This window comes from Tamandua tetradactyla, chromosome 6, assembly GCF_023851605.1.
Source record: "Tamandua tetradactyla isolate mTamTet1 chromosome 6, mTamTet1.pri, whole genome shotgun sequence".
Taxonomy (NCBI): domain Eukaryota; kingdom Metazoa; phylum Chordata; class Mammalia; order Pilosa; family Myrmecophagidae; genus Tamandua; species Tamandua tetradactyla.
In genome coordinates, this window is record NC_135332.1 from 22,564,519 (window position 1) to 22,591,427 (window position 26,909).

At 43.5% G+C, this 26,909-nt stretch overlaps 3 protein-coding genes across 3 annotated transcripts in view; 2 read left to right on the forward strand and 1 right to left on the reverse strand.

Annotated features, from left to right (window-relative positions):
• EFTUD2 (elongation factor Tu GTP binding domain containing 2) overlaps positions 1–20,726 on the forward strand; it is a 53,537-nt gene extending 32,811 nt beyond the window's left edge. Inside the window, exons 10-28 of the mRNA XM_077164126.1 lie at positions 2,572–2,738; positions 5,697–5,821; positions 8,539–8,602; positions 9,048–9,138; positions 10,376–10,511; positions 12,411–12,538; positions 13,330–13,523; positions 14,475–14,586; positions 14,983–15,123; positions 15,760–15,861; positions 16,701–16,783; positions 17,260–17,346; positions 17,560–17,686; positions 17,866–17,953; positions 18,607–18,725; positions 18,862–18,956; positions 19,442–19,595; positions 19,790–19,897; positions 20,264–20,726. Of these exons, the coding sequence (XP_077020241.1) occupies positions 2,572–2,738; positions 5,697–5,821; positions 8,539–8,602; positions 9,048–9,138; positions 10,376–10,511; positions 12,411–12,538; positions 13,330–13,523; positions 14,475–14,586; positions 14,983–15,123; positions 15,760–15,861; positions 16,701–16,783; positions 17,260–17,346; positions 17,560–17,686; positions 17,866–17,953; positions 18,607–18,725; positions 18,862–18,956; positions 19,442–19,595; positions 19,790–19,897; positions 20,264–20,359 (2,217 nt within the window). The 3' untranslated portion in view covers positions 20,360–20,726. The remainder of the gene's footprint in view (positions 1–2,571; positions 2,739–5,696; positions 5,822–8,538; positions 8,603–9,047; positions 9,139–10,375; positions 10,512–12,410; positions 12,539–13,329; positions 13,524–14,474; positions 14,587–14,982; positions 15,124–15,759; positions 15,862–16,700; positions 16,784–17,259; positions 17,347–17,559; positions 17,687–17,865; positions 17,954–18,606; positions 18,726–18,861; positions 18,957–19,441; positions 19,596–19,789; positions 19,898–20,263) is intronic.
• A 114-nt stretch (positions 20,727–20,840) lies between these two features.
• GJC1 (gap junction protein gamma 1) overlaps positions 20,841–26,909 on the forward strand; it is a 66,909-nt gene continuing 60,840 nt past the window's right edge. Inside the window, exon 1 of the mRNA XM_077164130.1 lies at positions 20,841–26,387. The gene's annotated coding sequence lies outside the window, so the exon portion shown is untranslated. The remainder of the gene's footprint in view (positions 26,388–26,909) is intronic.
• Positions 21,236–24,133, reverse strand: HIGD1B (HIG1 hypoxia inducible domain family member 1B). Its single transcript, XM_077164141.1, has 4 exons — positions 23,855–24,133; positions 22,879–23,029; positions 22,066–22,200; positions 21,236–21,372 (listed from the first exon to the last, which is right to left on the reverse strand). The coding sequence occupies exons 2-4, from the start codon at positions 22,976–22,978 to the stop codon at positions 21,308–21,310; spliced, it is 300 nt and encodes a 99-aa protein (XP_077020256.1). The 5' UTR covers positions 22,979–23,029; positions 23,855–24,133; the 3' UTR covers positions 21,236–21,307.

Sequence of the window (26,909 nt, forward strand, 5' to 3'; positions counted from 1 at the left end):
CTGATTAGAACAGTAAGTCAAGTTCAAAATTAATTTTCATCGTGGGCCTCCAAATTAATTCTCATCATGGACCTCCTTGTTTCCTGCTCACTGAAGCTCAGAATGATAGGACCTCTTGTCATCTAGGAAATAAAAAGATAAAATGAAAAACTTAAATGAGGGAAAGAGGAGAGTATACTTATAGAAATAAGATTTAACACGATAATGAATTTTTCTAAAGTAAAGAGAGATTGGTGTTAACCAGGGAGTCTTTCCTTTCTGTAAATTGGAAGTCTGGGCAGTTTGAACCTCACTTGTGTTGTCATTGGTGAGATAACCAGCAGGGGGGGCAAGAATTTCCTTTTTAAAAAAATATATGTATGTATCTCATTTTGGAGTAATTTCAAATTTGGCAAAAAGTCTCAAGAATAGTACAAAGAACTCACTCTCATTTTCTTCATAATTCTCTCTCTAGTTCTACACACACATTTATGTTTTTTCCTCTGAACCATTTCAAAGTAAAATATTTCAGAATGTATTTCCTAAGAACAAGGACATTCACTTATGTAACCATAATACAGTTACCAACTTACCAACATCAGGAAATTTATTACTGATATAATACTGTTGTGCAGATCTTATTCTTCAGACCTTATGCAATTTCACTAGTTGTCCCAATAATGTCCTTTATAACCTTTTTTTCTTTCTTGAGCTAGGATCTAATTCAGAATGACACATAGAATTTCCTTTCATATCTCTTTAGTCTCCTTTGATTGGAGCTTTTCTTCAGCTTTTCTTTGTCTTTTAGAGCCTTAACATTTTTGAACAGTACAGACCTGTTCTAGTTTGCTAGCTGCCAGAATGCAACACACCAGAGACGGATTGGCTTTTAATAAAAGGGGATTTATTTAGTTAGTTCTTCAGAGGAAAGGCAGCTAACTTTCAACTGAGGTTCTTTCTTACGTGGGAAGTCACAGGGTGGTCTCTGCTGGCCTTCTCTTCAGTATTCTGGGTTCTAACAACTTTCCCTGGTGTGATTTCTGCATCTCCAAATGCCTGGGCTGAGCTGCGAGTGCTGAGATGAGGTATGCTGAGCTGCTTGGGCTGAGCTACATTGCACTCTCTCATTTAAGCACCAGCCAGTTAAGTCAAACGTCATTCATTGCAGCAGGCACACCTCCTAGCCAACTGCAGATGTAATAAGCAACAGATGAGGTTCACGTACCATTGGCTCATGTCCACAGCAACAGAACTAGGTGCTTTCACCTGGCCAAGTTGACAACTGAATCTAACTACCACAAGACCATTTATTTGATAAAATGTCTCAATTTATGTTTCTCTAATGCTTCCTCGTGATTAGGTTCAGGTTATTTAGGGCAGGACTATTATATAAGTAATGTTGTATTCTTGTCAGAATATCACATCAAGGATATCACATAAGAGATCCCTTATCCCACTTGTGGGATGTTAACTTTGATCATTTGGTTAAGGTGGGTCTCCCAGGTTTCTCCACTATAATTTATTATTTTCCTCTTGTGGGGAGATGCTTTCCATCTATGTATGCTTTCTATTCCTTATCAAAATTCACCCATTAGTTTTAGTATCTGTTGATTACTCTGGCTTATTTCTGTGAGAATTGTAAAATGCTAATTTCCTAAATCCTTTTGTATTTATTAGTTGGACTTCTGTTGTAAGAAAGAGCTTTTCTTTTTCCCCCAATTGCTTATTTATTTATTATCAAAATGGATTCATGGGTTCTTACTTTATCCAATGGACTATAATCCATTACTACCATTATTTATTTTGATGTTCTTATTGACCCAGATTTGACTGGTGAGTGCTCCTTCAGGCTGTCTCCTTCATCCTTCTGATGTGTTCTGTCTGTTTTTGAACACTTCCTCACTTTCAGGCACAAAAAGATGTTCCAAACTCATCTTCTATTTTTCCTGCCCTGGTCCTGGAATCATCCATTTTTACGAGGAGCTCTGGTGCCTTTTAGCTAAAACTAGTCTTTGAGTGCTCATGGCTTCTTGCCCTATCACTGAACAGAGCAAGATAACACACACACCTACAGTAGCTAGATCTATTTCTACACATGTATGTTAAAAAACCATTAATTAACTTTAATGGATCAGTTATAAAAATGTGATGTTCCACACCAGTATAAGGTGTTAGTGGTGGGGTGGTATATGAGAACCTGTATTTTATGCATGATTGTTCTGTAAACCTATAGCTTCTTTAATTTAAAGCAAAACAAAACCAAAAACGTTAGTTCTTACTGAAACCCCCAATTCCATTCCAGCACCGCAGGTTCTTCCTTTTGCTCTGTTCCTCTTCCACAACTGAGAAACCAACCTCCCAACATCATCAGTGTATTTATTCATTTCTCAGTCCTGCAGAATACCCAATTAAATGTTCCTGCATCGGCCTTTGAGCAAAGTGCTCTCTCCTTCCGCTCAACAACCTATTTTCCCAGCTCTTCTTTTCCCTTCAAACTCTGTATATTGAGATAATATCCACTTTGGCTCTGCCCTGAACTTTTTTGTCATCTTTGCATTTATTACCACCTTCTGTGTACCTTCTGTTTCTCAGGTGATGCTGAACACAGAGCGCCTGATCAAGCATGCAGTGCAAGAGAGGCTGGCGGTCACTGTGTGTATTAATAAGATTGACCGGCTGATCCTGGAGCTGAAGCTGCCTCCAACTGATGCTTATTACAAGCTGCGCCACATAGTGGATGAGGTCAATGGATTAATTAGGTATAGGACCCCTTGGACTAGGTTTCCTCACCTTGAGAATTCTTGGTTTTTATGAGTCTTAACTCTGAACACTTCTGGGTTTGACCCCTTTCTTGGCATGTGTTGAAGAGTTTGTCAGGCATGGCTAGAGGCACATTTTAGAGCTCTGCAGGAATCAACCCCACAGCCTTGGTTTTACTGTCTGTGCCTTAATCAGTTGTGCTCAGTTCACAGAGATCTTCAGTTTAATATTGTAGTCAATACCTTGGGCTCTAGAATCAGTCTCATCTTCACTGCATACCAATCTTGTTGGGCAAAGAAGTTACTTAAGCTTGTAACGAATGCTTCAGTTTCCCTTTATGTCAAAAGCTAATAATAATTGCTTAATGGGATTCTGTGAGAATTTAGATATTTAATGTAACACACTTAGTGCAGAGCCTGGTATATAGTAAATTGATCAGTAAATACTGTTAGCTGCTGTTATTATCTTATTATTAACAGACTTGGTAATATTAAGAAACCCTTTTCTCTAGCCTCTAGATAAAACTGCTTTTCAACAAGATGGATAAAATATGAGTGATGCCTGGAAGAACTTAAAATTCAGTATCAGAATAGGTTAGATAAATATGTAAAGACAGGCTTATCTGCAGGCTGAAGCAGGTACCAGATAACCTCTTGAGACCCTCAAATGGATCTGGGAAGAGGTTTTCTTATTAAGAAAATGCCTCTACAGTTGAGAATTAGGATAGTACCTACATGACCAGAAGACAGATTTACCTTCAGGAACTTCCCTGGGTTTTTTTTTTTTAATTTTTTTTTTTTATTGTGAAATATAACATATATACCAAAAAAAACCCCAATAATTTTCAAATTACATTTTAAGAAGTAATTACAGAACAGATTTCAAAGTTTGGCATGGGTTGCCATTTCACATTTTCAGGTTTTTCCTTCTATCTGCTCCAAAACACTGAAAGCTAAAAGAAATATCATTATAGTGATTCAGCAGTCATATGCATTTGTTAAATCCTATATTCTTTGTTATAACTCCTTCTTTTCCTTTGATTCTTCTCCCGTAGTAGTCTTTGGGCTATGTCCATTCTAACGTTTTCATGTTGAAATGGGGTGTCAACAATTAGGATGAAGGGATGAAATTAGCTGATATTCTCAGAAATGCTGGCCCCTCAGGACTTATCTGGCCTATTAACCCTCTGAAGGTTATAGGTTTCAGGAAAGTAAACTTAGTACCTGAACGTTTGTAGAGTTTCATTTAGAGCCCTAGGTGTTTTTTAGGATTAACTGGAATGTTTGTTGGAATATGGTAAACCATAGCAATTAACAATGTCTAGCTGAAGCTTGCTGGAGTAGCTCCATAATACCCTCTCTACTCCATTTGAACTGTCTTAGACACTGATACCTTATTTTATTACATTTTTTTTCTCCCTTTTAGTCCAGAAGGCATTGTCGATCCCTTGGTACCAGGGCCAGGCTCAACGCTGGGAGTCATGTGCCCCATTGTCAGGGAGACTTTCACTCCTGAATGTCATGTCCACGTAGCGTTGAGGGTAATAATTTTCCTTGTGGAGTTGGGCTTAGCGAGAGAGAGGGAGAGAGGCCACATCTGAGCAAAAGGTTTCCTGGAAGCAACTCTTAGGTATAATTATAGGTAGTCTTAGCTTCTCCGCTACAGAAGTATGTTTCATAAGGGTAAACCTCAAAATCAAGGACTTGGTCTGTTTTCTTGAGAGTCTCTAACGTTTGAGAGAATACCAGGGATTTCCCAGATGGGAAAATTTAATATTTCTATGTTTTTTCTCCAGTCCCTCAAGGGGCCTCTACTAATAATTTTTAATATCAGTCTGTCATGGTCTAGGATGTCTCCAAGTATTACATTAAGCTATATAGAATTACAAGACCTTGTTCCCATTCTGGACTCCATGTGTTTGGGTTGTCTAAATGAGTTATCTAGACAGGTTGATTTAGATTGTGTAATACAGAAAATTTAGGGTCTAGAAACAGTAGATCTCTGCCTTTGGTCTCATACAGTAGGTGAAGGTCTAGAGTACACCCTATCATCCTTTCCCTTGTATTCTGATTTTCCTTAGTCCTAACCAGAGTGGCTTTGTTTTTGTCCCTTAATTGAGCCTCCCCAGTTTTTAGCACTAATTCTCAATAGGGATATCTCCTCTCCATCTCTGGTGGGGCTGAGAATCATTAGAGTTCAACATAATAGCAGAAATCCCAAAGACAAAATGATAAATTTCTTTTTAAAAAACAGAAAAGGAAAGGTAGAGGTTGAAATGGGACCAGATCCTGATCTGCCAAAATAGGGAGTCAGGAGGTAATATCTCAAATCTCTAAAGATGAAATAGCAATATAAACATATTATTTAGAAATGTGGCAGTAAGTGTTCTAAAAGCAGTTGGAGTTGTAAGACGTTGCCTCTGGGGAGCATAAGGGTAGGGTTCTGTGGGGGAGGGGACATCTCTTTAGAAGTCAGCACTTTTATACCCAAAGTAAGAGATTACATAAAACAATATGCCTATAAGGCTAGGGTTGTGGATTCTATCCCTTTGTATAATAAATGGTGGTTTTCTTATGAATGTAGTGAACTTGGGATGCTTGTGAGTTCCTCATGGCTTTTAATTATCAAAGTTCTGACATGAACTTATAAAACAAAGCCAAACAAAACAATGTAGAGAGCAAAGTTGCTTTTATTTTTACTGGTGTTTATGCCTGCTTGTACTTCCAAAAGCAAGTTTTCTCTAAAATATATGCCCGTCTTACCACATTTGATTGATTTCCTATGTTCCAAGGTCTTTTTCTCTATTCTTCCAAGTTACCTCTTGTAAATCAGCTTATATAACATCCTTTTGAGGGTTGGAGAGAGGCTGTGATACTAAGTTCCTGCCCTTTACCCTTGGAGCTGTGTCGATATTGTGCTACCCAGCCTGGCCCTGTGTTTACAGCTATCTCTTGCAGCATGTATTCCACGGATGAAAACCTAATCCTTTCCCCACTCCTGGGCAACGTCTGCTTCTCCAGCTCCCAATACAGCATCTGCTTCACACTGGGCTCCTTTGCCAAGATCTATGCTGACACCTTTGGTAAGTCTGGCAGTCTGTCTCACCAGTTCCCCTAGAGGCGTGTGTACCTTTGCTGCTGAGTTGTCCAGAAATTGACTTCACACTAGAGTCTCCTGTTGGAGGAGCATTTTGCCAACTGTTATTGTCACATTTGGGGTTTTTTTTTTGGCCTCAGGGCCTTTCTTCAGGTTAAGTGGTTTCTAAACAGTAGAGAAATAGAAATAACTAGAAAGAAATGGGAGAAGAATGAGCTCATTTCAGGAACAGAACTTCTCCTAGAGTGAGACAGATTTAGTAAAATATGCCTACAAACCTTTTTCAAAACCCCTTCTCCAAGTTGGAATCTTTCTCAGTTTTAGGGCCTCTAGCTGTCTTTCCAAACATGATAGGCACATATAAATTTTTAGGTCTAGTTGAGAACTCATTTTGTATTTGCAGTCAGCAGGTACAAGCCTCCTCTGGCATGCATAGTTGAATGATTTTATGGATTCCTGGAGCCTTAATATTAGAACCCTGAGACCATCTTCCCAACTCAAGCAGCTCCCTGGATTTGTGCCTTCCCTATTACTGCAAATTCTAATAGGAAACATGTATTGAGAGTCTTCTGAGTGTCAAATTTTCTACTTCCTTTTAGTGAACTCATCATTATCCCCATTTTTTGAGTTAAGGAGACAGGCTGTATGATTTTTCCATCATTAGACAATTTTTTTTCATAGATGTCTCTTCAAAAAAAAAAATAAGCGTAGATGAATAGTAAATGAGATTCTTGTGAACTGGATTTGCACAGAAGTGTGTGTTTCTAAATGACCTTTGTGTCAGCATGTCAAGCAAAACCCAAGACCTTTTTTTGTAATTATAATGTAGCAATGGCTCAATAACTGATGGAAAATGTCCCTTGGCCTTGGGAAAGATTATTACTCATCCTTTGAACACGTTGTTAGTGTAAACAGGAGCCCACCTGTGGGCTCCAACATCATTATCATGAGAAACCATGACAAAATCAGTACTGGAGGAAATATCCAGATCATAAAGTCCTTCTTCATTTTATATATGAGAAAACTAAGCCCAAGGTCACAAAACTTAAGGATAGAATTGGGCCTAGAACAGAATCCACTTTGGTGCTCTTTCTGTTACATCATATTGCCAAAACCAAATGCTATGTCCTCTTGTTAGAAATACAACAAGACTTGGTGAATGATTTCTAGTGACTTTATCCTTTGGGTAGGCAGAATCCCACCAAGTGATGAATGGCAGTGTAAGGGCATATGTGCTGAGTGCCAGTTAGCTGCTGTGAGCTGGTGGAGCTGAGGGGGTCTAGAGCAGGAGTCAGCGTCGGTGAGCTGGGTGTTAGGAAAGGCTGTGTGAAGACACTGGTGCTTGGATAAAGGAGCCAAGAATTCCAGATTCAAGGTTGGGAGAGGAGATATGAAGGCAGATGGTTTTGGCCATGGCCTGTCCAGGTAACAGGACCATTTCATCAAGGAGCACAGCTCAGTTGCACTAGTTGGCAGGATGAGTTGGGACCAGAATGCAGAGGGTTTGGAATGCCAGGTTAAGGGAGTTAGACTTGATCCTCTAGGCAGTTAGGAGCTATTCAAGATTGCGGTGGGTTGTATGTGCAAGGCTCTAGAGGGATAGACCAGAGGGAGAACAAAATGCAGAAATGGTCACATGTTTAAGACATTTTCCAATATTCAGATACAAGATTTTGAATACTGGATTCATGTTTTTTGTGTAACTGTGATAGACGCAGTCCTTTTGCTCTCCAGAGACTCTGTCCAAGGTTAGAGCACAAGAGTGTGACAAATGCAGTGATAGTAGTGTGTAAAAGGCTTGGTAGTTTACCAAGGAGGAAAAGTTTCAACAACTAATGTGGAAAAGAAGGGGGAATTTGGTAATCAGTGATTGGGGAAAGAAAAAGATTTTGAGCTTAGATTAAATGTAAATGGCAGCCTCACTGATAGAAAAGTCTGAAGAGAAATGTGACATTAGAAAGAGGTGATGCAGTTCTTCTGTGGCATCTCAAGTTAGAGGAAAACGTCTGGCCTCTGCATAGAAATATACAAGGGGTAGTTGGAGATATCTGTGAGCTAATCAAATGACATAGGATCTCTTGACTCAGAAAATCTTGAATTTTGAAAGCCACAGTTCCTTGATTCAGTCTGGACAGGATTAGGGTTGCATTCAAATTAAATTGGTAAAAGATGAGACGAAGGAAGGCTTTGGTATATTCTTTCCAGAGGACAGAGTGATTGCCTACCCAAGGCTGAGGGAAAAAAACTTTTGACAAGGCTGCAGTGGGAAGGTCACCCACACTGGCAGTAGAGTACAGCTTCTTTGTGGATAAAGGCAGAATGAGAGAACCATAAAGCTTTGCCTCCACAAGGGGCCGGGTTTATGTGCAGACAGAGGATAGCATACAGGCAGTTGAGCCTCTTTCATTAAAAAAAGGGGAAGAATATAAACCGTGTCCTAGTCTATAGCCAAACCCTTGTGCTTGCTGAAGATAAAGATACCAGGGTTTTCATTTTGTCTCCAGCACATTCTTGTCACCTTTGGGCCAGTGCTGTCCTTCTCTGTGTCTCAGTGTCCTTGTCTGCTTACCTGGTTAGAAGGACATGTCTGGACTATAGAAAGGAAGATGTTAGAATTCTTCAGTTAAGACTGCTTGTGGCAGCTGAAACAGAATTTAGAGCAACACTTCTAGTTAGGTTATGATTGTATTGCTTCTCTTATAGGTGACATTAATTACCAGGAATTTGCTAAAAGACTCTGGGGTGACATCTACTTCAACCCAAAGACGTAAGTAGTGCAGGACATTTCTCTCTGGGGGGATGATTCATTTTCCCAGCAAGGACAGGCAGCGAAAGCATTCCTGCCCTTTTCCTAGACGTGAATTACCATTCTTCCTCCCCTCTGGTTTGGCTGTGTGAATGCTAACCAGGATGACGAGCTGTTTCTCTTGATGTTTTCACAGCTCAGCTCAGAGATGCAGGAGAGTCATAGTCCAGTGTCCTCTCAGGAGTTTCTCTGTGGAAGTCTTACCATCACACGCATGCACACACACACACACACACACACACACACACACACACACACCCCATTCCTCACACACACGCACGCACACACACACACATACACACACCCTGCTCAGGTTCAGAACTTAGGAACTGTGCTCTTGGAGTCAGTAACAAGAGCACACTTTCTCCTTCTAAGGATCACTCAAAATTCCTTTTTCTCTTTTCAGGCGAAAATTCACAAAAAAGGCCCCAACCAGCAGCTCCCAGAGAAGCTTTGTGGAGTTTATCTTGGAGCCCCTTTATAAGATCCTTGCTCAGGTGGGTTTTTCGGGCCTCCTGGCTCTAGCCTGCCCTCCTAAACCCAAGGTAGAAAAACTGGTCAACTCGGACTTTCCTTTGCCCCTAGCCCACTCAGTTTTGTATTACTAAGTATAAGGATGGCTGGACACCAGTTGTTTATAAAGCTTCTTTTGCCCCTAGAACATTGCAGTATTCTAAATGTTATTGAAGTCAGGGTAAAGATAAGACATATGAAAGAAAGAAAACGCACACTCTAGAGAATTTGTGGAAATATCCTGACTATTTAAAAAAAATATTTTAGACCCAATCATTTCAGTTATGGAAATTTAACTTACAGAAATAATTGTGAAAATCCTCTAGATTTTATTTACATATATGGCATTGTTTATAATAACAGGAAAGAAGAAAAACTGAGAATAGCTTAAATGTTCATCAGTGAGAGTCTGATTAAATGACTTATACTACAACCTATAAAATTAAATATTTTGCAGTCATTAAAAGAATGGATATGAGCTTTGTTTTTCTGAATGTGTGCTACCTGAATAAAAAGCAGAACTGAAAGAAGATAATAGTATTGTACAATAATGGTTCATTTGGGCCTTTCTCCCGAGATGCAAGTATTTAATAAACACTGTACATAATGAATGCAAAAAAATAAAGTATATGGCCATTCCAGCTGACAAGATCACAAAACAGAGCAACAAGACACAATAACATGATTCCAACTTCTTACTACTGAAAACTGCTTGGTTATCTCATGTCAGACTGGAATGAACAATAAAAGAAATTATAGAATCTGCCTCAGTAGAGACCTTCTGTCTGCTGAGGATAATTTAACTTGGCTCTGCCCTGGAAGGGGATGGAAGGGGGATGGAATGCTAGATAAACTTTTTTGGTTGCTTTAATGCAGTGATCCTCTGAATCCAAGAAGTCTCTAAATAGGGAGGGTGAGGGATTTCTTTGCATGGGGTGAGATGCTACTTTTCAGACACCAGAGGGCAGCACTGGCAATAATCAGTCTGAGAGTGGCTGGTGTTGGATTTAACCTTCTTTGCCCAGGGTTGGTTTGAAAGGTAGATACTAAAGACTCCCCTGAATCCAAACTGATGTCCTTGTCGGAAGCTCTGTTTATAGAAGAGAACCTAGTGCAGTAGCCCTTCGAGTTGTCCATTGGCCTTCCCCTTTCCTTTTCTGTTGTATTACATGGGACTTCCCCTTATCTCTAAAGCTGACATGGAGTCTGACACTTTCACAGGTGGTGGGTGATGTGGACACCAGCCTCCCAAGGACCCTGGATGAGCTTGGCATTCACCTGACCAAGGAGGAGCTGAAACTCAACATCCGCCCTCTGCTCAGGCTGGTCTGCAAAAAGTTCTTTGGCGAGTTCACAGGTGATTAAAAAACAGCTCATGATTTTCTCATAACATCACCATCATCATGTCCTGCTACATTTATCATGGAGAATTTTTCCTTACCCTGTAGTGATGTTCAGAGATCTGAGCCTCTTAAATAAGCTTTAGGTTAGGATACAGAACACCTGGGTTTTTTCTTAGCTTCTTTTCTCAGCTTATGGTAGCAAGAATTCTTTCTTGGGAACCCAAAACAATTAAATTTCCCTATCAGAAATAGGGTACAAGTAAAGGAGATGGGGCGATGCACCCTAAGTTTTGGCATATTTGCCTGGGGATAGTCAGGAAGGCAGTCACAGGGTGGTATGAGATAGTGGAAAATGCACTAGGCTAAGACTCGAGACTTGGGCTATGGATCTAAATTTCTTTTTCCCCTTAGCTCCTCTTCTATGCCACAAAAAGTAGGAGATGCAGTAGAAAGAGCACTGGTTGAGTAAAGATCTAAGTCTTGACCCTAGCCAGGCCCTGGCCCTTCCAGGGTGACTCTGATTCCTCTATGCCTCCAATTTTGTGTATGTAAAATGAGAGCATTGGAAGGGAGATTGCTAAGGGCCCTCTCAGCAGTCTGTGATTCTAGGTCCTTTGGTACCCTCTAGGTGCATAATTTTAATGGCTTATTTTGGGTTCACCATCAATCTGACACCAATTGAAAGCAGTTCCTGCCTACCCCAGTGTGCTGAAAAAGGGTTTTCTCTTGTAGGGCTTATTGTCTGTTAGGAAAACAGGGTAACTCATTGAACAGAGACACAGTATTTGTCAAAGGGGTGAGTCAGTTCTGAAATTATTCTGAATACAAATAGAAAGAAGAAATGGGGTAATTATTTAGCTCAATGTAAGTGCTCAGTAAAAAGGTCATGGATTGAAAAAAACACTTTGAAAGTTTTTGACAGCTGAGTTTCAAGGAATTGTATACCACCAACACTAGCATCTTGTTCTTCTCTGCCACCAGTGGGATCCCACATCTTTTAGCAGCATATTCCCAGGAAAGAGTAGTTTTCACTTGAATTCTAGAACCATGACATTTCTTTTTTTTCCACATGGGCAGGCACCCGGAAATAAACCTGGGTCTCCGGCATGGCAGACAAAAACTCTGCCTGCTGAACCACCATGGCCTGCCCTAGAACCTTGACTTTTCTTTTTTTTCCAAGTCTACATTATTTTATTAGAACTTTAGAAGTAATAAACAGCAGTTTTTCTCTATATAAGTGGAATAAAGTTTACATAAGCTTCTTTCCCTGGTTTGCAAAAAAGTTCTTAGTGTTTTCACCAAAACGTTGGAACGTATGATACACATTGTCCCTGAAGAGAATAATTAGGATTTAATAAATATGAAATAAATCTTTTAAAAGCAAACTTTGCTTTAATATCATAGGTGCTCTATACCCTGACACAGTGTTACTTTTTTAAATATTTCATAATGCCCTCTATTAAATTCTGACATGAAATTCATAGATAATACTACCTATCCATTCATACAATTTTTAAAATATTAATATGATGCTCTAACTGTAAACTGTAAGAGAAATTAAAGTAAAGTAATTAATATTTTAAGAAGTATCATGTACTTCTGCATAAATACTTGGTCATGACACCAGAAAACTATGAATTAGTTGTATACTTACACTTACAACACAAAATAATTTAAAATTCAACAGCTATCAAAACAGACTGATACAGTTGTGTTATACCAGAGACTACAACACCGTGAGTATCATTGCCTTTGGTTACGTGATTTTCTGAAATAGAACTGTGACTTTTTAAAAGTTGAAAATCAGTCCCCTCACTTTTAGCTTTCTCACTACCGTGAATCGATCAGTACCTCAGCAATGGCTCATTTCCCCCCAGAGAGTATAGTAACAGCTTTCTCTTCTGCCTCCCCAGGCTTCGTGGACATGTGTGTACAGCACATACCCTCTCCAAAAGTGGGCGCCAAGCCCAAGATTGAGCACACTTACACTGGTGGTGTGGACTCCGACCTCGGCGAGGCCATGAGCGACTGTGATCCTGATGTAAGAGAACGTGCCCGCCCCCTCCCCCCCCCCAAGTTCTCTGTTTCTCCTCTTCTGCATGAGGATATTGTTTTCTGGTTGTAGGAGTAGGGCCTTCATCCTTCCTGTCCTTTCATATCCCTCCCATGAGCCTAGGTGGACGGACCTGAAGGGAAAGCCTGATACTGCCATCATGAGTGGTGGACCTTGGGGATGCTACCTGTTCTTTTTGAGTTTCAGGGTCTTGGTCTGTAAAGTGTATATCATAGTATCTAAGCAGTTGTTATGAGAATTAAATAAGATTAAGGATGTTTTATGGTTGTATTTTACATGGTACCTGGCAGAAAGTGAAGATTCAACAAGGGGCAGCTGATTTTGTCAGTCTTGGCTTTTTGTTTTTTTTGCATGGGCAGTCACCTTTTTTTTGTCTTGGCTTTTAAAATATACTTCTTAGCCATTCTTCAGGCAGTCTAGTTTCTCAGCATAAACATATAGCCAGTTGACAATTCTGAGTTATGTGTTCCAAGGGACTTGTTCTTTATGCCAATCCGCCACCCTAAATCTGTTTCTCTTTGGTCCCTGTCCCTCCCAGAAAAAGAAAAGGGTTTTCTTTGTTTGTTTTGCTATGGCTTAGTTTTCCATCAACTGAGGATGGGGTGGACATGGTTTAGAATTTTCCCAGATGATCACATATTCCTCTAGGTCTTGCTGCCTCCTCATAGAGCTCGTGTTTTTGAGGGAAGTAGAGAGAGTCAGTGGTGCTTACCCATAGGGTATGTGTGCTTGAGGCTGTACTCTCTCCCCTCTTCCAGGGTCCCCTGATGTGCCATACTACCAAGATGTACAGCACAGATGATGGAGTTCAATTTCATGCCTTTGGCCGGGTGCTGAGTGGCACAATCCATGCTGGGCAGCCTGTGAAGGTTCTTGGAGAGAACTACACTCTGGAGGATGAGGAGGACTCCCAGATATGCACCGTGGGCCGCCTTTGGATCTCTGTGGCCAGGTATGCCAACCAGATCCTATAGGTGCGTTTCTTTGCCTCTACACTGGGACTGCCCTGAAGAGGTGGAAGGGGTGATCTCTCTTGGAAATACAATAGCTGTCTAGCTCCTATAATAGGAGGCAAAATAACCATCCCTTAGCAGATCTGTTGACTTTGAGTTCTTACTGCCCAAGGTTACTAGGGCCAAGAAGGCAGCTACTGTGGGATAATACCGTTGCCTTTCCTTTGTGTTTTACATGTATTGTATGAATTTTTGTGACAGGATTTCCATTTTTATCTTAATCTCTTCATTTCCCGTTCTTTGCTCCTTAAGTCATAACCTTCATGTTTCTTTCTAAAGGAAATTTCTTCCCAACCTTCACCATCTATCCTTTGACCAAGATAGAATGTTTACCTGATGCTTTGTAGCACCCCAGTCTACAGAGCCAAAACTTAGCTAAGGCTTCTGTCTGCTTATCAGTTGATGTATTTGATATCTCATTTGACAAGCAGAACCAGTGCGGGCTTGTTCCTTGGCGTGGATGCTCTGCCTGGCCAGTGGCCCCTTTTCCTTCTTCTAAATCCATCCTCATTCTCTAGAGGGCAGGAGAATATTGAAGAACAGGAAGTGTTGAAGTATCTGCTACTTCTGTGGTGCTTTTAAAATCCCCTTAAATTCTCTTCCCTGAGCAGTGGCTTCCTTACCATGAACCTCCAATTGAAATTAGGTTTTCCAGTTCTGTTCTCTTTATAATAAGGATTGCATTTCTCTTTCCACTCGTCAAAGCTTGTAACCAATATATGTGTGTTTATGTGATTGATTATTTATTGTATCCCTCCCCTGCTAAAGTATATCTATTTTGCTAACCCTGCTCCAAGCGCAATGCCTGGCACACAGCAGATGCTCGGTAAATTTTCATGGAATGAATGCTCTGATCAAGCTCCATTACTGCTTATTGAATGTTGCTCCAGGTACCACATTGAAGTGAACCGTGTTCCTGCTGGCAACTGGGTTCTGATTGAAGGGGTTGATCAACCAATTGTGAAGACAGCAACCATAACTGAACCGCGAGGCAATGAGGAGGTAGAGTTTCTGAAGAGCCACTTCATTGGCTTAAGCTAGAGAGTCTCAAGGAATCACAGCACAGTGAACGAGAACTCACAGAGAACAAACCCAAAATCATTGCCACTTCCTAGATCCTGGCCCCAGCGTGGGCTTAGCCTTCTAGATTGGATCTTGCTGGATTCTCCCTGTGCTTTGTTCAAAAGGCTAGAAAGTAGGAGGAGATCCTTTTATTCTTTCCCTCCTCTCTTTGGGAATAAACTATCCTTCCGGTTGCCCTATGTGCGCCTTGGCTGGCTCCTGCTTGGGAAATAGTCTGATCCTAAACTAGTGCTCAGCTCCTCTTCCCCTCTGTAAGACTTTTTTCTGTGCTTACTCAGGCTATGTGCCCTTACCCTTCTGCATTTTGGATCTCAGGCTCAGATTTTCCGGCCCTTGAAGTTCAACACCACATCTGTTATCAAGATTGCTGTGGAGCCAGTCAATCCTTCAGAGCTGCCCAAGATGCTCGATGGTCTGCGCAAGGTCAACAAGAGCTATCCATCCCTCACCACCAAGGTATGCCCTAGACTCCTGGCAACTTTCCAGCCCTACTCGACCCCAGCAGACTTGTCCATGCTGCCTCTACTTCAGGTCCATCAGGGATCTCTGATCTGCTGACTCCAGGATCCTTTCTCAGAAGCTAATTCCTACCTGTTACTGTTGTTTGAAGACAGGACAAGGCTATGTTTATTTAGGGTTTGTACATGTGTCTTCTTCAAGTGTCTTTGAATAGGATGAAGGTGTTCCTTAGAGTGTACACTTTGAATTGATTTTCTAGAAAAGATAGAAGGAAAAGTGAGTTACTCGGATCCTTCCATACTCTTGAGTCTGTTAGCGTGCCTTTCTTAGTCGCTGACCAGGGCTAGAGTCAGCCTTTATCCAAGGACTTTCCCTAAGTGGCCATGATGGAAATTCATTCATTGACCTCAAATTCAACGGCACCGTGCTGAGTGGCCCAGATGGTTCGTGGGCTAACGCATTAAGTCACTGATCGCCACTGAACATTCTTGCAGGGTCTAGAATAGACCCTGATCCATGGCTGTGTCTGATAATGGTTCAGACACCTTCCATGTTCTGGCCTTGATTTTGTTTATATCTTCTGTTGTTGACGTAAGACCTCAGGCTAGGACTACCAGGGCTGTTTTGTTTCAGGTGGAAGAGTCTGGTGAGCATGTGATCCTGGGCACTGGAGAGCTCTACCTGGACTGTGTGATGCACGATTTGCGGAAGATGTACTCGGAGATAGATATCAAGGTAAAACAGTGGCCCCCTTTGTTCAGCCCTTGCCAAGTAATCAAAACCTTGATTCTCTTGGAAGCTCCAAAGGAAGAGGGGGTGCACTAGGGGAGGAAATATGTTTGGGGAAAGCATGCTTATTTCTGGGAAGGTATTGAAAATCTGATTTACCCCTTTCTGCTGGATTATTCTCAGTGTCATATGTTTAAAGTTGGCACAATTAACCCATCTGTGGTGATAGAGGCTCAGAGTGGATGATTTCAAGCAGAGAGTGGGGTTTGGTACCCTTCAGTCCATCAAGTCTTGTTTGGCTGACTTCAGCCACTTAGTTGAGACACACGTTTTCTCTAAGGCCCTGTGGTGTTTACAATGAGTACCTTTAAGTACCCCTTTTAGACTCTTGTGTTGATGTACTTAGTACTGCTGCTGGAGAAGACATTATGTTTCCCTGGCAGCAGTTCATGTGAGAGCTTCAGGGAGAAACTCCGTTATCAGACATTGTTATGAGTTGAAAATGAAATGGGGCTCGCCAGTGGGTCTCTAATGCCAGCTCCATCAGACCTACAGGAATTATTTGGGGATCGGTGGTGGGATGGCTAAATGCATCTTAAAAGATACCTTGGAGGACTATTATTTAAGATCCTAATTTGGTCCCCTTACTTTCAGCTCAAGTTTTTTAATGATAGTATGGACAGCTTGCTTTTAACCTGCTATTGTACTTATTACTTATGCTGATTAAAGTAGAGGTTTCTAGCAGAACAAGTATCAAGAGAACTTTGGGATTACCTTTGGTAACAAAAGGTTGTCCTTCCAACAAAATTAGACCTTGCCTCAACAGTTTATTTTCTGTTTTTCAGGTTGCTGACCCTGTTGTTACATTTTGTGAGACAGTGGTGGAAACGTCCTCCCTTAAGTGCTTTGCTGAAACACCCAATAAGAAGTAAGCTGAGGAGTCACAGTGTCCCTGAAACTAAATGCCTCAAGGATGCTCGTGCCCCCTACCCCAGGACCACCCCAGCTGGAAGCACTGTGGAAATTGAGGCAAAACTTAGACCTCTGTGTCTTGGGATGGGCATACATAGGTTACTTGAGTTCCATTCCTACCCTGTCATCTCTTGTGCCTTTGGGTAAGAGGCTATGGATTATTTCCCTTAGGTACTCCCAAGAGCAGTTTCATAATTGCTACTTCTCTAGAATATGATCATCTTTAAAATTTGCCCTAAACCTTACTTTTTTAAAAACAGGCAGATTCAAATGAAAGAAGACAGAAGATGAGTTCTTTTCACTATACCCTGCCCATGTGGTTCTCACTGATATCACTGCCTTAACTGTTCTCTTTGTCCCCTTTTCTCAGGAAAAGTCTTCTTTCTTCTTGTCCTGCTCATCTTCCTCATTACTCATTTCTTTTCTGAATAGGAACAAGATCACCATGATTGCCGAGCCTCTTGAGAAGGGCCTCGCTGAGGACATAGAGAATGAGGTGGTCCAGATCACGTGGAACAGGTGAGAGAGTGTGGCTCTGGTTCTGGACTGAAGGAAACAGGGATGCCATAGCCTGCCTGCCAGGTCCCACACATCCTCCTGGGAAAAGATTTTATCTTCCCCTTTTTACTGTCCTGGGCTCATGGTGGGTAAGATGAAGTGACTTTCTTGGCTCCAGAAGCCAGCAGTCATAGAGCTGCATCTTACACCTCTATGTTCTCCTCCTTTCCCCAGAAAGAAGCTGGGAGAGTTTTTCCAAACCAAATACGATTGGGATCTGCTAGCCGCCCGTTCCATCTGGGCTTTTGGCCCTGATGCCACTGGCCCCAACATCCTGGTGGATGATACCCTGCCCTCTGAGGTACAACTGAACCATGTAGCAGTATCTTAGCTTTTGCATGGAAGAAACTGCAGTCATCTTTTTCCCAAGAGTATTTTGTGTCCTCTGATGAAGGAAAATATCCCTTTCCACTTTTTCCTCCCTCTAAACTCTTGGATTATCACTGGCGTCACTGCTAAGGAGCCCTCATTTCTGTGCAGGTGGACAAGGCTCTTCTCGGTTCAGTGAAGGACAGCATCGTTCAAGGTTTTCAGTGGGGAACCAGAGAAGGCCCCCTCTGTGATGAGTGTAAGTTAGCCAGTGTCTCTCCATCCCAGTCCTCTTAGAGTCTTCTCACCCTGGCAAAGGAAGTAGGGTGGGCCCACATCTTTGGGACCTGGCAGAAGAAGTGTACACAGAGCCATCCCATGTCCTGGGCCAGCTTCCTTTTGTCCCCTTCCTCCATGTCCTGATACTGCCACTTAATACATCCTACAAATGAAGCTGTTTCTAAACTGACATTTGCTCTTTACTCCTGAGAAGGGTTTGGCTTTGGGTATTTGAGGAGAGGTATCAAGCCAAGGGTGGGATTGGGGTGGTCTATGGACCAAAGTTGAGGGTTGGACTTTGTGGGGCAAAATGTACAATTTGTGGAACTTACTCTGCATCCAGAAATCATCAAGTATCTATAGAAAAAGCACATAAACTGCTAGGAAAGCTTTATGATATCAGAGTCTGGACCTCAATCAAACGCTATTGAATGTGTATGTTTAACTTCTGGACACTTTGCTACAGGCCTTGCATATCATCTAGTAGAACTCCCACCTCCAGTGTAATATTTATACCGTACTCTTTATGGCAGCAAGACCACTGAAGAGCAGCAAAAGTCTCCTCACTGCTTTGCTTATGGCACGTAGGCTAGCACCAGACCCGCTTCTTAGCTCTCTCCGCCTCCTTTTCAGTGATCCGAAACGTCAAGTTTAAGATCCTGGACGCAGTGGTTGCCCAGGAGCCCCTGCACCGGGGTGGGGGCCAAATCATCCCCACAGCCAGGAGAGTTGTCTATTCTGCCTTCCTCATGGTAAGAGAGTGGGATGTAGGGGACAGTTCTCCAGGGATTGAGCAGAGTACCGAGACCTTGGGGCCTTCCCTTTACTCAAGCTCCCATTTCCTCACCCTTCCCCAAGCATAGATCCTTTATTCTTGCTCTCTTGCAGGCTACCCCTCGTCTGATGGAGCCTTACTACTTTGTAGAGGTACAGGCCCCAGCAGATTGTGTCTCTGCTGTTTATACCGTCCTGGCCAGGCGCAGGTGAGCAGCCCAGTTTTTCTAAGGGAAGGCTGAGAAAGGAGGAGGGCAATCAGCTATTGTGGCAAAGGGGAAATTGGCTTCCCACCCTTTCTGCTCCCCAATCTTAGTGCGCTTATTTCTCAGGAGGGCTTGGGAATGAGGAATGAGGCAATCCTCAGCTTTACTGTAGATTAAAATTTGAAGTTCCTTTCTTGGGCCCCCTTAGAGAGCTCCTGGGGAAAGGGTTGAGCATGTCAACAATGAAGATGTCTGTAGGCTCCTGTCCCATCCATGTTCCAACTCCTCTGTCATTTGCCTAGGGGTTGCTGCACCTTTGATTTGCATGGGAATTACTCGGTCTCAGGCTTTTTCTGCCCTCTGTAGAGCATTTGTGGTTGTTCTTTCTTTATTGGTAACTCTGGATTGGGGTGCATTTGGGAGCAGATTTCTCTGCTGCTTTTGACCTCTGCAGTACTAGAGACTCAGTGCTTGTTTTTCTTTCTCAGAGGTCATGTGACTCAGGATGCACCCATCCCAGGCTCCCCTCTCTACACCATTAAAGCTTTCATTCCAGCCATCGACTCTTTTGGCTTTGAGACTGATCTCCGGACTCATACTCAGGGACAGGCCTTTTCCCTGTCTGTCTTCCACCATTGGCAGGTGAGAAAATGGTGTAAGCTGATCAATTGGGCCTCTTCTACAGGGCTAGTGTTCTCTGACCTGTTGACCTTCCAAGCTATAAATTAGCAACCCCAATTGAGATTTCCAGGATCCTGGAGAATAGTCCTGCTTCTCTCCATCCTGAATCCTCAAAAAAATCTGTCTGGGCCCCCTGAAACACTTTTGCCTTTCAGATTGTACCTGGTGATCCTCTGGACAAGAGCATTGTCATCCGCCCCTTGGAGCCCCAGCCAGCTCCTCACCTGGCCCGGGAATTCATGATCAAAACACGTCGTAGGAAGGTATATGTATGTCCCTCAGGTCATCACCATCCCTCTACCACCAGGGGTCTCAGCAGGAGCTGGATCTCTCTTTGTTTCTTCCTTTTGGACCCTTCTCCCAAGGGCTAATAGACAGAACATTTACTACCCACTGTAGAGAGATGTGATCTGTACAGTTCTGTCAACTAGACCTGGGGGCCAGTCTTACGGGGAAAGGAGGGCCTTTTCCTGTGATGGTGCCCTAAAGGCACAGCTCCTGAAACAGCCAGTTCAACCTATGTCCCAACGCCCTTCCAACCTTCTACTCAAGTACAAGTCTTGGCCTGGCCCCCAGTCCAGCATCTGCCATTTAGGGCTCATTCTTGCATTTGCCCCCATTCTCCGCAGGGCCTGAGTGAAGATGTGAGCATCAGCAAGTTCTTCGATGATCCTATGTTGCTAGAGCTTGCCAAACAGGACGTTGTGCTTAATTACCCCATGTGAATGCAGGACTCCTGGCAGTTCCTGCTCCCTGCAGTCGACTGCAGCTCCCGTAGTTAAAGCTGGTACCTGGTGTGGCTTGGACTTCATGTTGCCTGGAATTATCAAGGAGCTCCTATTGCCTTCCTGAACAACCCAAAACCTCCAACCCACAGTCCCAGTGAGAGAGGGCATTTGCCCTCCTGATTCCTTCTGTGATCTTTGCCTGGCTCCATTCCCAAGGAATAAAAAGGAGCTTAGGCTCAGGAATAGAGAAGAGGATAAAAGTGTTTAACCCCAAGGGGCCCTGTCTTCAGAATTTACATGACATTTTATTTTTTACAAGTTTGACCTTAGACATGATTGTAAGTGAACAGAACATTCTGACATCTGCCTGGCTCTGCTCCTTTCATCTCCCCCCTCCCCTCACCCCCTCTTCCAACACAGACTAGTTCTAGCACTTAGGTTCTGGATATATGTCATCTCCCATGAGGCTTCACTTTCTCTGCTCCCAGCTGCAGAGTCTTCTTCCTTCCTGGGTTCCCAGGGAAGCAGCCTGTGGTGGGAGGAATGCCTGCCTCTTAATTTTGTGTTCCCATGAGCATGAAGGACTCTTTACTGCCCCTGTCTTCCCACTCCCATTCCTGGCATCTTATCCTCTCTGTGTTCTTCTCTCTGGATCAGACCTGAGGTGGCTGGGGAGTTGAGTTTCTGGAGTCAGAGATCTGCTGGGTTTAACACCTGCTTACAGGACCACTGCCTCTGAAGAATCTCCCTTGCCCTAGAATTAGCTGCCAGAATGCTTTGATTTCCAGACCTTTGCTGCAAGTCCTCCCACCAGCCACCACCAATCCCTTACTGTGCTCTCCCCAACATGCAGAAGAGACTGATGATTTTCCTCAGAACTACTTTATTAGGAGCATAGCAGGAACTGATTTAAGGCATCCGATGGCCCCGACCCCTAGAGGAATCCTATTTTTCCCCTGCATCCTGTGCTGTTCTCTTGAAGTAATCTCTGTACATTGTGTACATGGCACCTGTGTGAGGGAGAAGGAAAAATGCCCCTTGACATCAAACCCTCCGTCTGTCCTCTTTCTATCCTGGGAATCAGGAGGATGACAGCTGCAGAGTCCCAGGGGTTCAACTCTAGCTGTTCGCTTGATTGTCCAGCTTTCCGCTTGTCAGTTGACTCCGGATCCCAACAGCTGCTCCAAGCACCTGACCACACTGCCTGGGGAGACATCCCAGGACTGCTGTGCAGTCACTACATGACTGTTCACAAAGAATCTCACATGTATTACCCATCTGAGAAACCTCACAGCAGCCTATGAGGTAGACCAGCCAAATGTGGTTATCATCATGTTATACATGGGGCAACTGCAGCTCAGGGAGAGAAATTTGTCCACTTTCTCATGGCTAGCGAAAACCCTTCTGCCTTTTGATCCAGAAAGGAAAAGAAATTCACCGTATGTTCTGCTGCATGTATTCTCTCACCTCTAGGGCAGACTATCATGAAACAGACTGCACACCATGCCCACAGGCCTGGGGCAGGAGACCAGACAGGGAACTCTAAAAATGACTTGGTATGGGAGCTTTGCCAGGGACTTGATGTGGAGTCTAGAATAGGGAATAGGGGTTTAAATCATGGTGCCTCACCTGTCTCGACTTACAGCTGACCTTGCCTGGTCTGTTTTGCCCTCATTCTCTTGTGAACCCACTAAGCTACTCACCTAGCATGATTGCACCCACAGCACAGGCCTGAGCTGCCACACGTGTGTGAATCAGATGTATGGACATCTTGGTGGGACCACGTGCCTTCAGCCGGTAAATCCTGTATGCCGCCACCACCAAGCAGCCTCCTAAGCCTGTGGGCAGAGAGCATGGCCCCTGTGCCTAAAGCCACCGAACCACAGTGGTCAAGCAGACACACCAAGGCACAAGAAAGCACTCCCTGAAGAGGGAGTGCTCACTTGGCAGGGTGGGCACCTGGATAAAGCTTTAGCACAGCTTAGGGGGTAATCACAGGAATATTGAGTTGTTTCCCCTCGATGGCATTTCAAAGTGACTACTACTCTCTATTGATGCCCCCACCCCATATACAGATAAACTATCCTCACGACTCCACCCCCATTATCCCTGCTCTGGATACTTCCAATCACTGCTGGGTTCCCACATACTTCCTGGTACAGCTGTTTTCCTTCTCTCCCTGGGCCTTGAGGCAGGAAGCCCTGTAGGACCTCAAACTGCCATTCCTCTGATCTTTCCCATCCGGACACTGATATTGGAACACCTAGTTCCCCTATATCCCATGCAGTACTCCATCGCCTGCCACTTGCACTCATTTTGTTGTAATGTTTTATCCCTTGTCACCATTGCCTTCAATTCACTCCTCTTTTAGCTGTTGATTGTTCAGTGGGTTCTGAACAATCAGTGGGTACTTGGCTTCTGTCACCTCTGCTTCATACTCATTTGAAAGGACTGGGGATGTGTTCTCCCTCAAAGAACCCCCTATTAGCTCCCCATTCTCTGCTTTCCCCACTCACCTATAGGCGCCAGGGGAAACTCTCTGGTCTTCTTCAGTAGCTTCTCAGATACACTGTTCTCTCCCTCAGGGGGCACCCAGCAGCCTTTGTTGGCAGACATGATCCTGGCCCCAAATGTGAGCAGTTGGGGCTTCTAGGCTTCAGCCCAGTCCTGGACAGAGGCACCCCAGTCAGAATCCAATTCTCCCCAGTTTGGGGTGGAAAGGGAAGGGTTTCCTTCTAAGACCCTCTTACCATGCCCAGCACAGTGTCTGCTTGTATTGGTGTCCCAATTGTCCTGTCTCAGATGGCTGCCCACTAGCAACATTCCTCCATCTCCTTACTTCCTAACATCTCTTCCCCAGCTCATTCTGACAACTGTTTTTTCTGCTTTCCGCTCCCCCATCCATATCCCTATGCGGATGATCCCTGGGCCGAGAAAAGCTGGCTGGAAAAATCCTTGGATTCGGATGGGAGGAACAGGCCTTGATACTTAGGGTTCCACTGGCCTTGGTGCTGGTCTGTGACGGTTGCTCCTGAGGTTGATACCTGTGGCTTTAGGGAGCCAGAGCCATCATAGTGCTATATCCCTGTTTACCAAATCACTCAAGCCAGAGATTAAATGATTGAATTATTTATGTACAATTTAGCATAGGTTTGCACATTAATACTAAAGCAACAAATTGACCTTTGGTCTCTAAGCTGCTCTCCTGTGTCCAAGTTCATCACAATTACCCAACCCTACCTCTACCCTTTGGGCATTTGACCCCCATTGCTCTTCTTGCTGTCCCCTTTAACTGTCTGATCACAAACTAGAAAGAACTGCAGAGTCTTGGCCCTTAAACCAGCAGTTCTGCCCATGGGGTGCCATCTCCAAGTTTAACCTTAAGACAGACATTCCCTCCTTTAGTCAATTTCTATTCCTTGTTGCCCACCCTTCTGTGTTAGAGGAGAAAGAAATACTGGCCCCATGAGTCCTCATCATGCTGATACTTACCCTAGGAGTTGGCTAGAAAGTAGAGTACAGGCAGTCAGGCCAGTGCTCAGCATCTGCTGTTCTGAAGTGGCCAAGAGCTGAGGCTGGAGCTGCCACTATGGGGTCAGGGGAGCAGTGTCTTGGACTTTGTGGAGGGGAGGAGATAGGACAGGGCTTGACTTAACTCCCCATCTGCTGAGTTCCAGGCTGGAGCTCCAGGCATGAGAAGTAATGGGAGATCAGCTAGAGGGGGGCCATGAACTAGATCCAATCTTCCAACTCCCATGGATGCAAATGGCTGGAGCAGAGAGGGGCTTGCTATGATGAGAACACAAGATTGAGGATGGGCATAAATCATTGGTTCTTCCTCAAGTTAAACTTTCTCAAATACTCTCATCAACAATGGGAGGAGTAAATAAAATACCCCCGTTGTAGGAGGCAGACTTTCTGGTCTTGGTCATGATCTTTTCAAGGGTGCTTTCTGGATTATGGCAATTTGTCCAGGAGTTTGAAACAATGGCAACTTTCCTCCTTTTTCCAGAGCTCTCTATACTTCCTGTAGGAGTGATGTTCACTCAGTTTACAAGGATGAGAATGACCAGCATTGGTACCTACTCTGTACAAGATATTTGTATATTTCAGACCACTCAAATATTCAAGTAATTTAACAGTTTGGTCGCAGATGAGAGAACCAAGCTTCAGAAGTGCATAGATGACTTAGCTATAGATACAGAGCTAGTAGATAGCAATGTCATGATCTGAACTCAGGTCTGGCACTCAACTGCAGTACTACCCTGCTTCCTAGGATGGTGGCCAAACAGAAACCCTCTGAATGGATACTAAAGATTGGAGATGGTATCAATTGTGGCACGCTTGACTGCTCACTAAGCAAGTGGAGGGAATGAAGATGTGCTTGAAGAGTACCACGCCATCCCAGGCCTTTGCTTCTGCCCTTAGTTTACCCATCAGGTTCTGTGTGTCTGTCCTACAGGAACTTTTCAGCACTGGAAGTTTGTCCAGCAGCTGATGAATTTCTGTTTTTCTCTCTTCAACACTAAAAGAGACCCAGGGTCACAGCTACTCCCCCAGAGCTTTCACATGTCCCCAGTGTCCATGGGAACTCTCATCCCAGTTATTCACACACCCTCCTGTGCTGCCTCTCTTGCTCCCAAATGTGGCCTGAATTCTCCAGAGAAGGATGATATGTGCTCTTAGTTGTCTAGGCTAGAGATGGGGGAATGGGAATGTCTGATTGAGACAGTGCCAAAATGAGGATCAACTCCAGATCCTTTGGGAAACATGCCAAGCTAGGGAGGGCAAAGTTCAACTTCTCCCAAACTATGGAGAGTGCAGCTAGGACCTAGAGATTATGTTGCTATCTCAGGGCCCAGAGCTGAGAAAATCATAATAGTCATGATTTACTGGACACCTTTTGTGGGCCAGAAAGTGCGGTAAATGCTTTATATAGATTATTTTCTTCATTCTTCACGATAACTCTATGAGGTAGGTACTACTATTATTCCCACTTTACAGACGAAAAATTGAGGCTCAGGTTAAATATCTTGCCCAAAGTAAATATAGCGAGGCAAAGGACCCTACTTTAATAGTTCCTAAAATCAAATATTACTGCTATAAACTAATGGAAGAATACGCATAAAGTAGAGGAAAAGTCTTGAAATAAAAGAAATAAAATTGTTTTTTATTTCAAAAGCAGCTGAGAATATATAGTGAATTGTAACTTCCAGGAACCAATTTCTGTGGAGTCCTATTTTAACCAGATAAGATACAACTATGATAACATCATTTGCTGTTAATATGCTTATTTCTTAATAATCAGTTGTTCTGATGTACTCATTTCTGCATTAAGAATTTGCTTACTAAACCCTTTTTTTTCCAGATCAGTTCACTTTAATAGAAATTTTAATTTAGAGGGATCTAAATGAATGATGCAGACTTGATGGTTAAGGAGCACAGGCATAGGCCAAAGAAAGATGTGGGATCAGTTAGTGGCCCACCACTCTACATTTTTGATCTGATACCGCTCAGACTTTTTAAAAATCCTTTACCTTGTCTGTAAAATGGAGGTTGTATCTACCCACAGGGTTGTTGTAAGGGTTAAATAAAATGATGGTTAGAATTTCCCTCTGCTTTCCCCTCTTCCTCCAGAATAGGCAAGTAGCAGGGGGTGGATAGCAGGCTGGGAGAGAAGAGGAAAGCCCCAGTAACAGATGGGAAATTACCAGGTTCTGGGTGGTCCTGTATGCAGCACACCATTTCTCCCCCTCCCCTCCTCATCCCCACATTGATCTTGCTGGGCTTTTCCACCCTAGCTCAAAGTCTCAGGAACTTTCTCACTAGTATGTTGGAGGAGGGGGGAGGAAGAGGAGGACCTAGGACCTGAAGCTCTCGGCACAATCTAAGACACAGCAATGCTATATATAGCACAAGGGAACTGAGTGACCAGAAGGGAAAGGATGGATTGGCAGCTCTTGCCTTAGACTCATGTCCTCAGAGAGCTGTGATTGAGGGGGTGATGAAGAATGAACTGAACAAGGTACAGTGGATGCTCTGAGTTAGGCTTGGGATGGGAGGGAGTCGGGTTGAAGGGCTGCGGGATCACAGTGGGGGGAAACACTAGGCCCTATAATAGTACCTGGGGAAATTTGAGGGGCAGAGAGTTGGATAAAAGGAAGAAGCAGGGGCAGTGGAAGTTTCCAGAAGATGTTACATAGCTGAGGCCCCTCTAGGAAGTGCCTGGGGTGGAGAGGGTGTGACTCCCATAAACAGGCAAGGGGTTCTAAGAACCTTGCAATCTAAGGACAGCCCCAAGAACCACAGGCCTGGGGCCAGAAACGTGCCCTCGCTATCCACTATTCTTTATGGGGAGACTCTGCTCATATTTTTTAAATTCGGAGAATGGATAATAGTGATTGAAAGGCTGAATTGAACTGTAGCTATGCTGACATGATAAAATCATGTCTTGTGAAGGACCAGTTTTGAGCAGAACTGAAGATACCGGTAGGGACCCTGTCTCAGATGATGAATGAGTACGCCAAGAGATTTGAAATATTTTGCT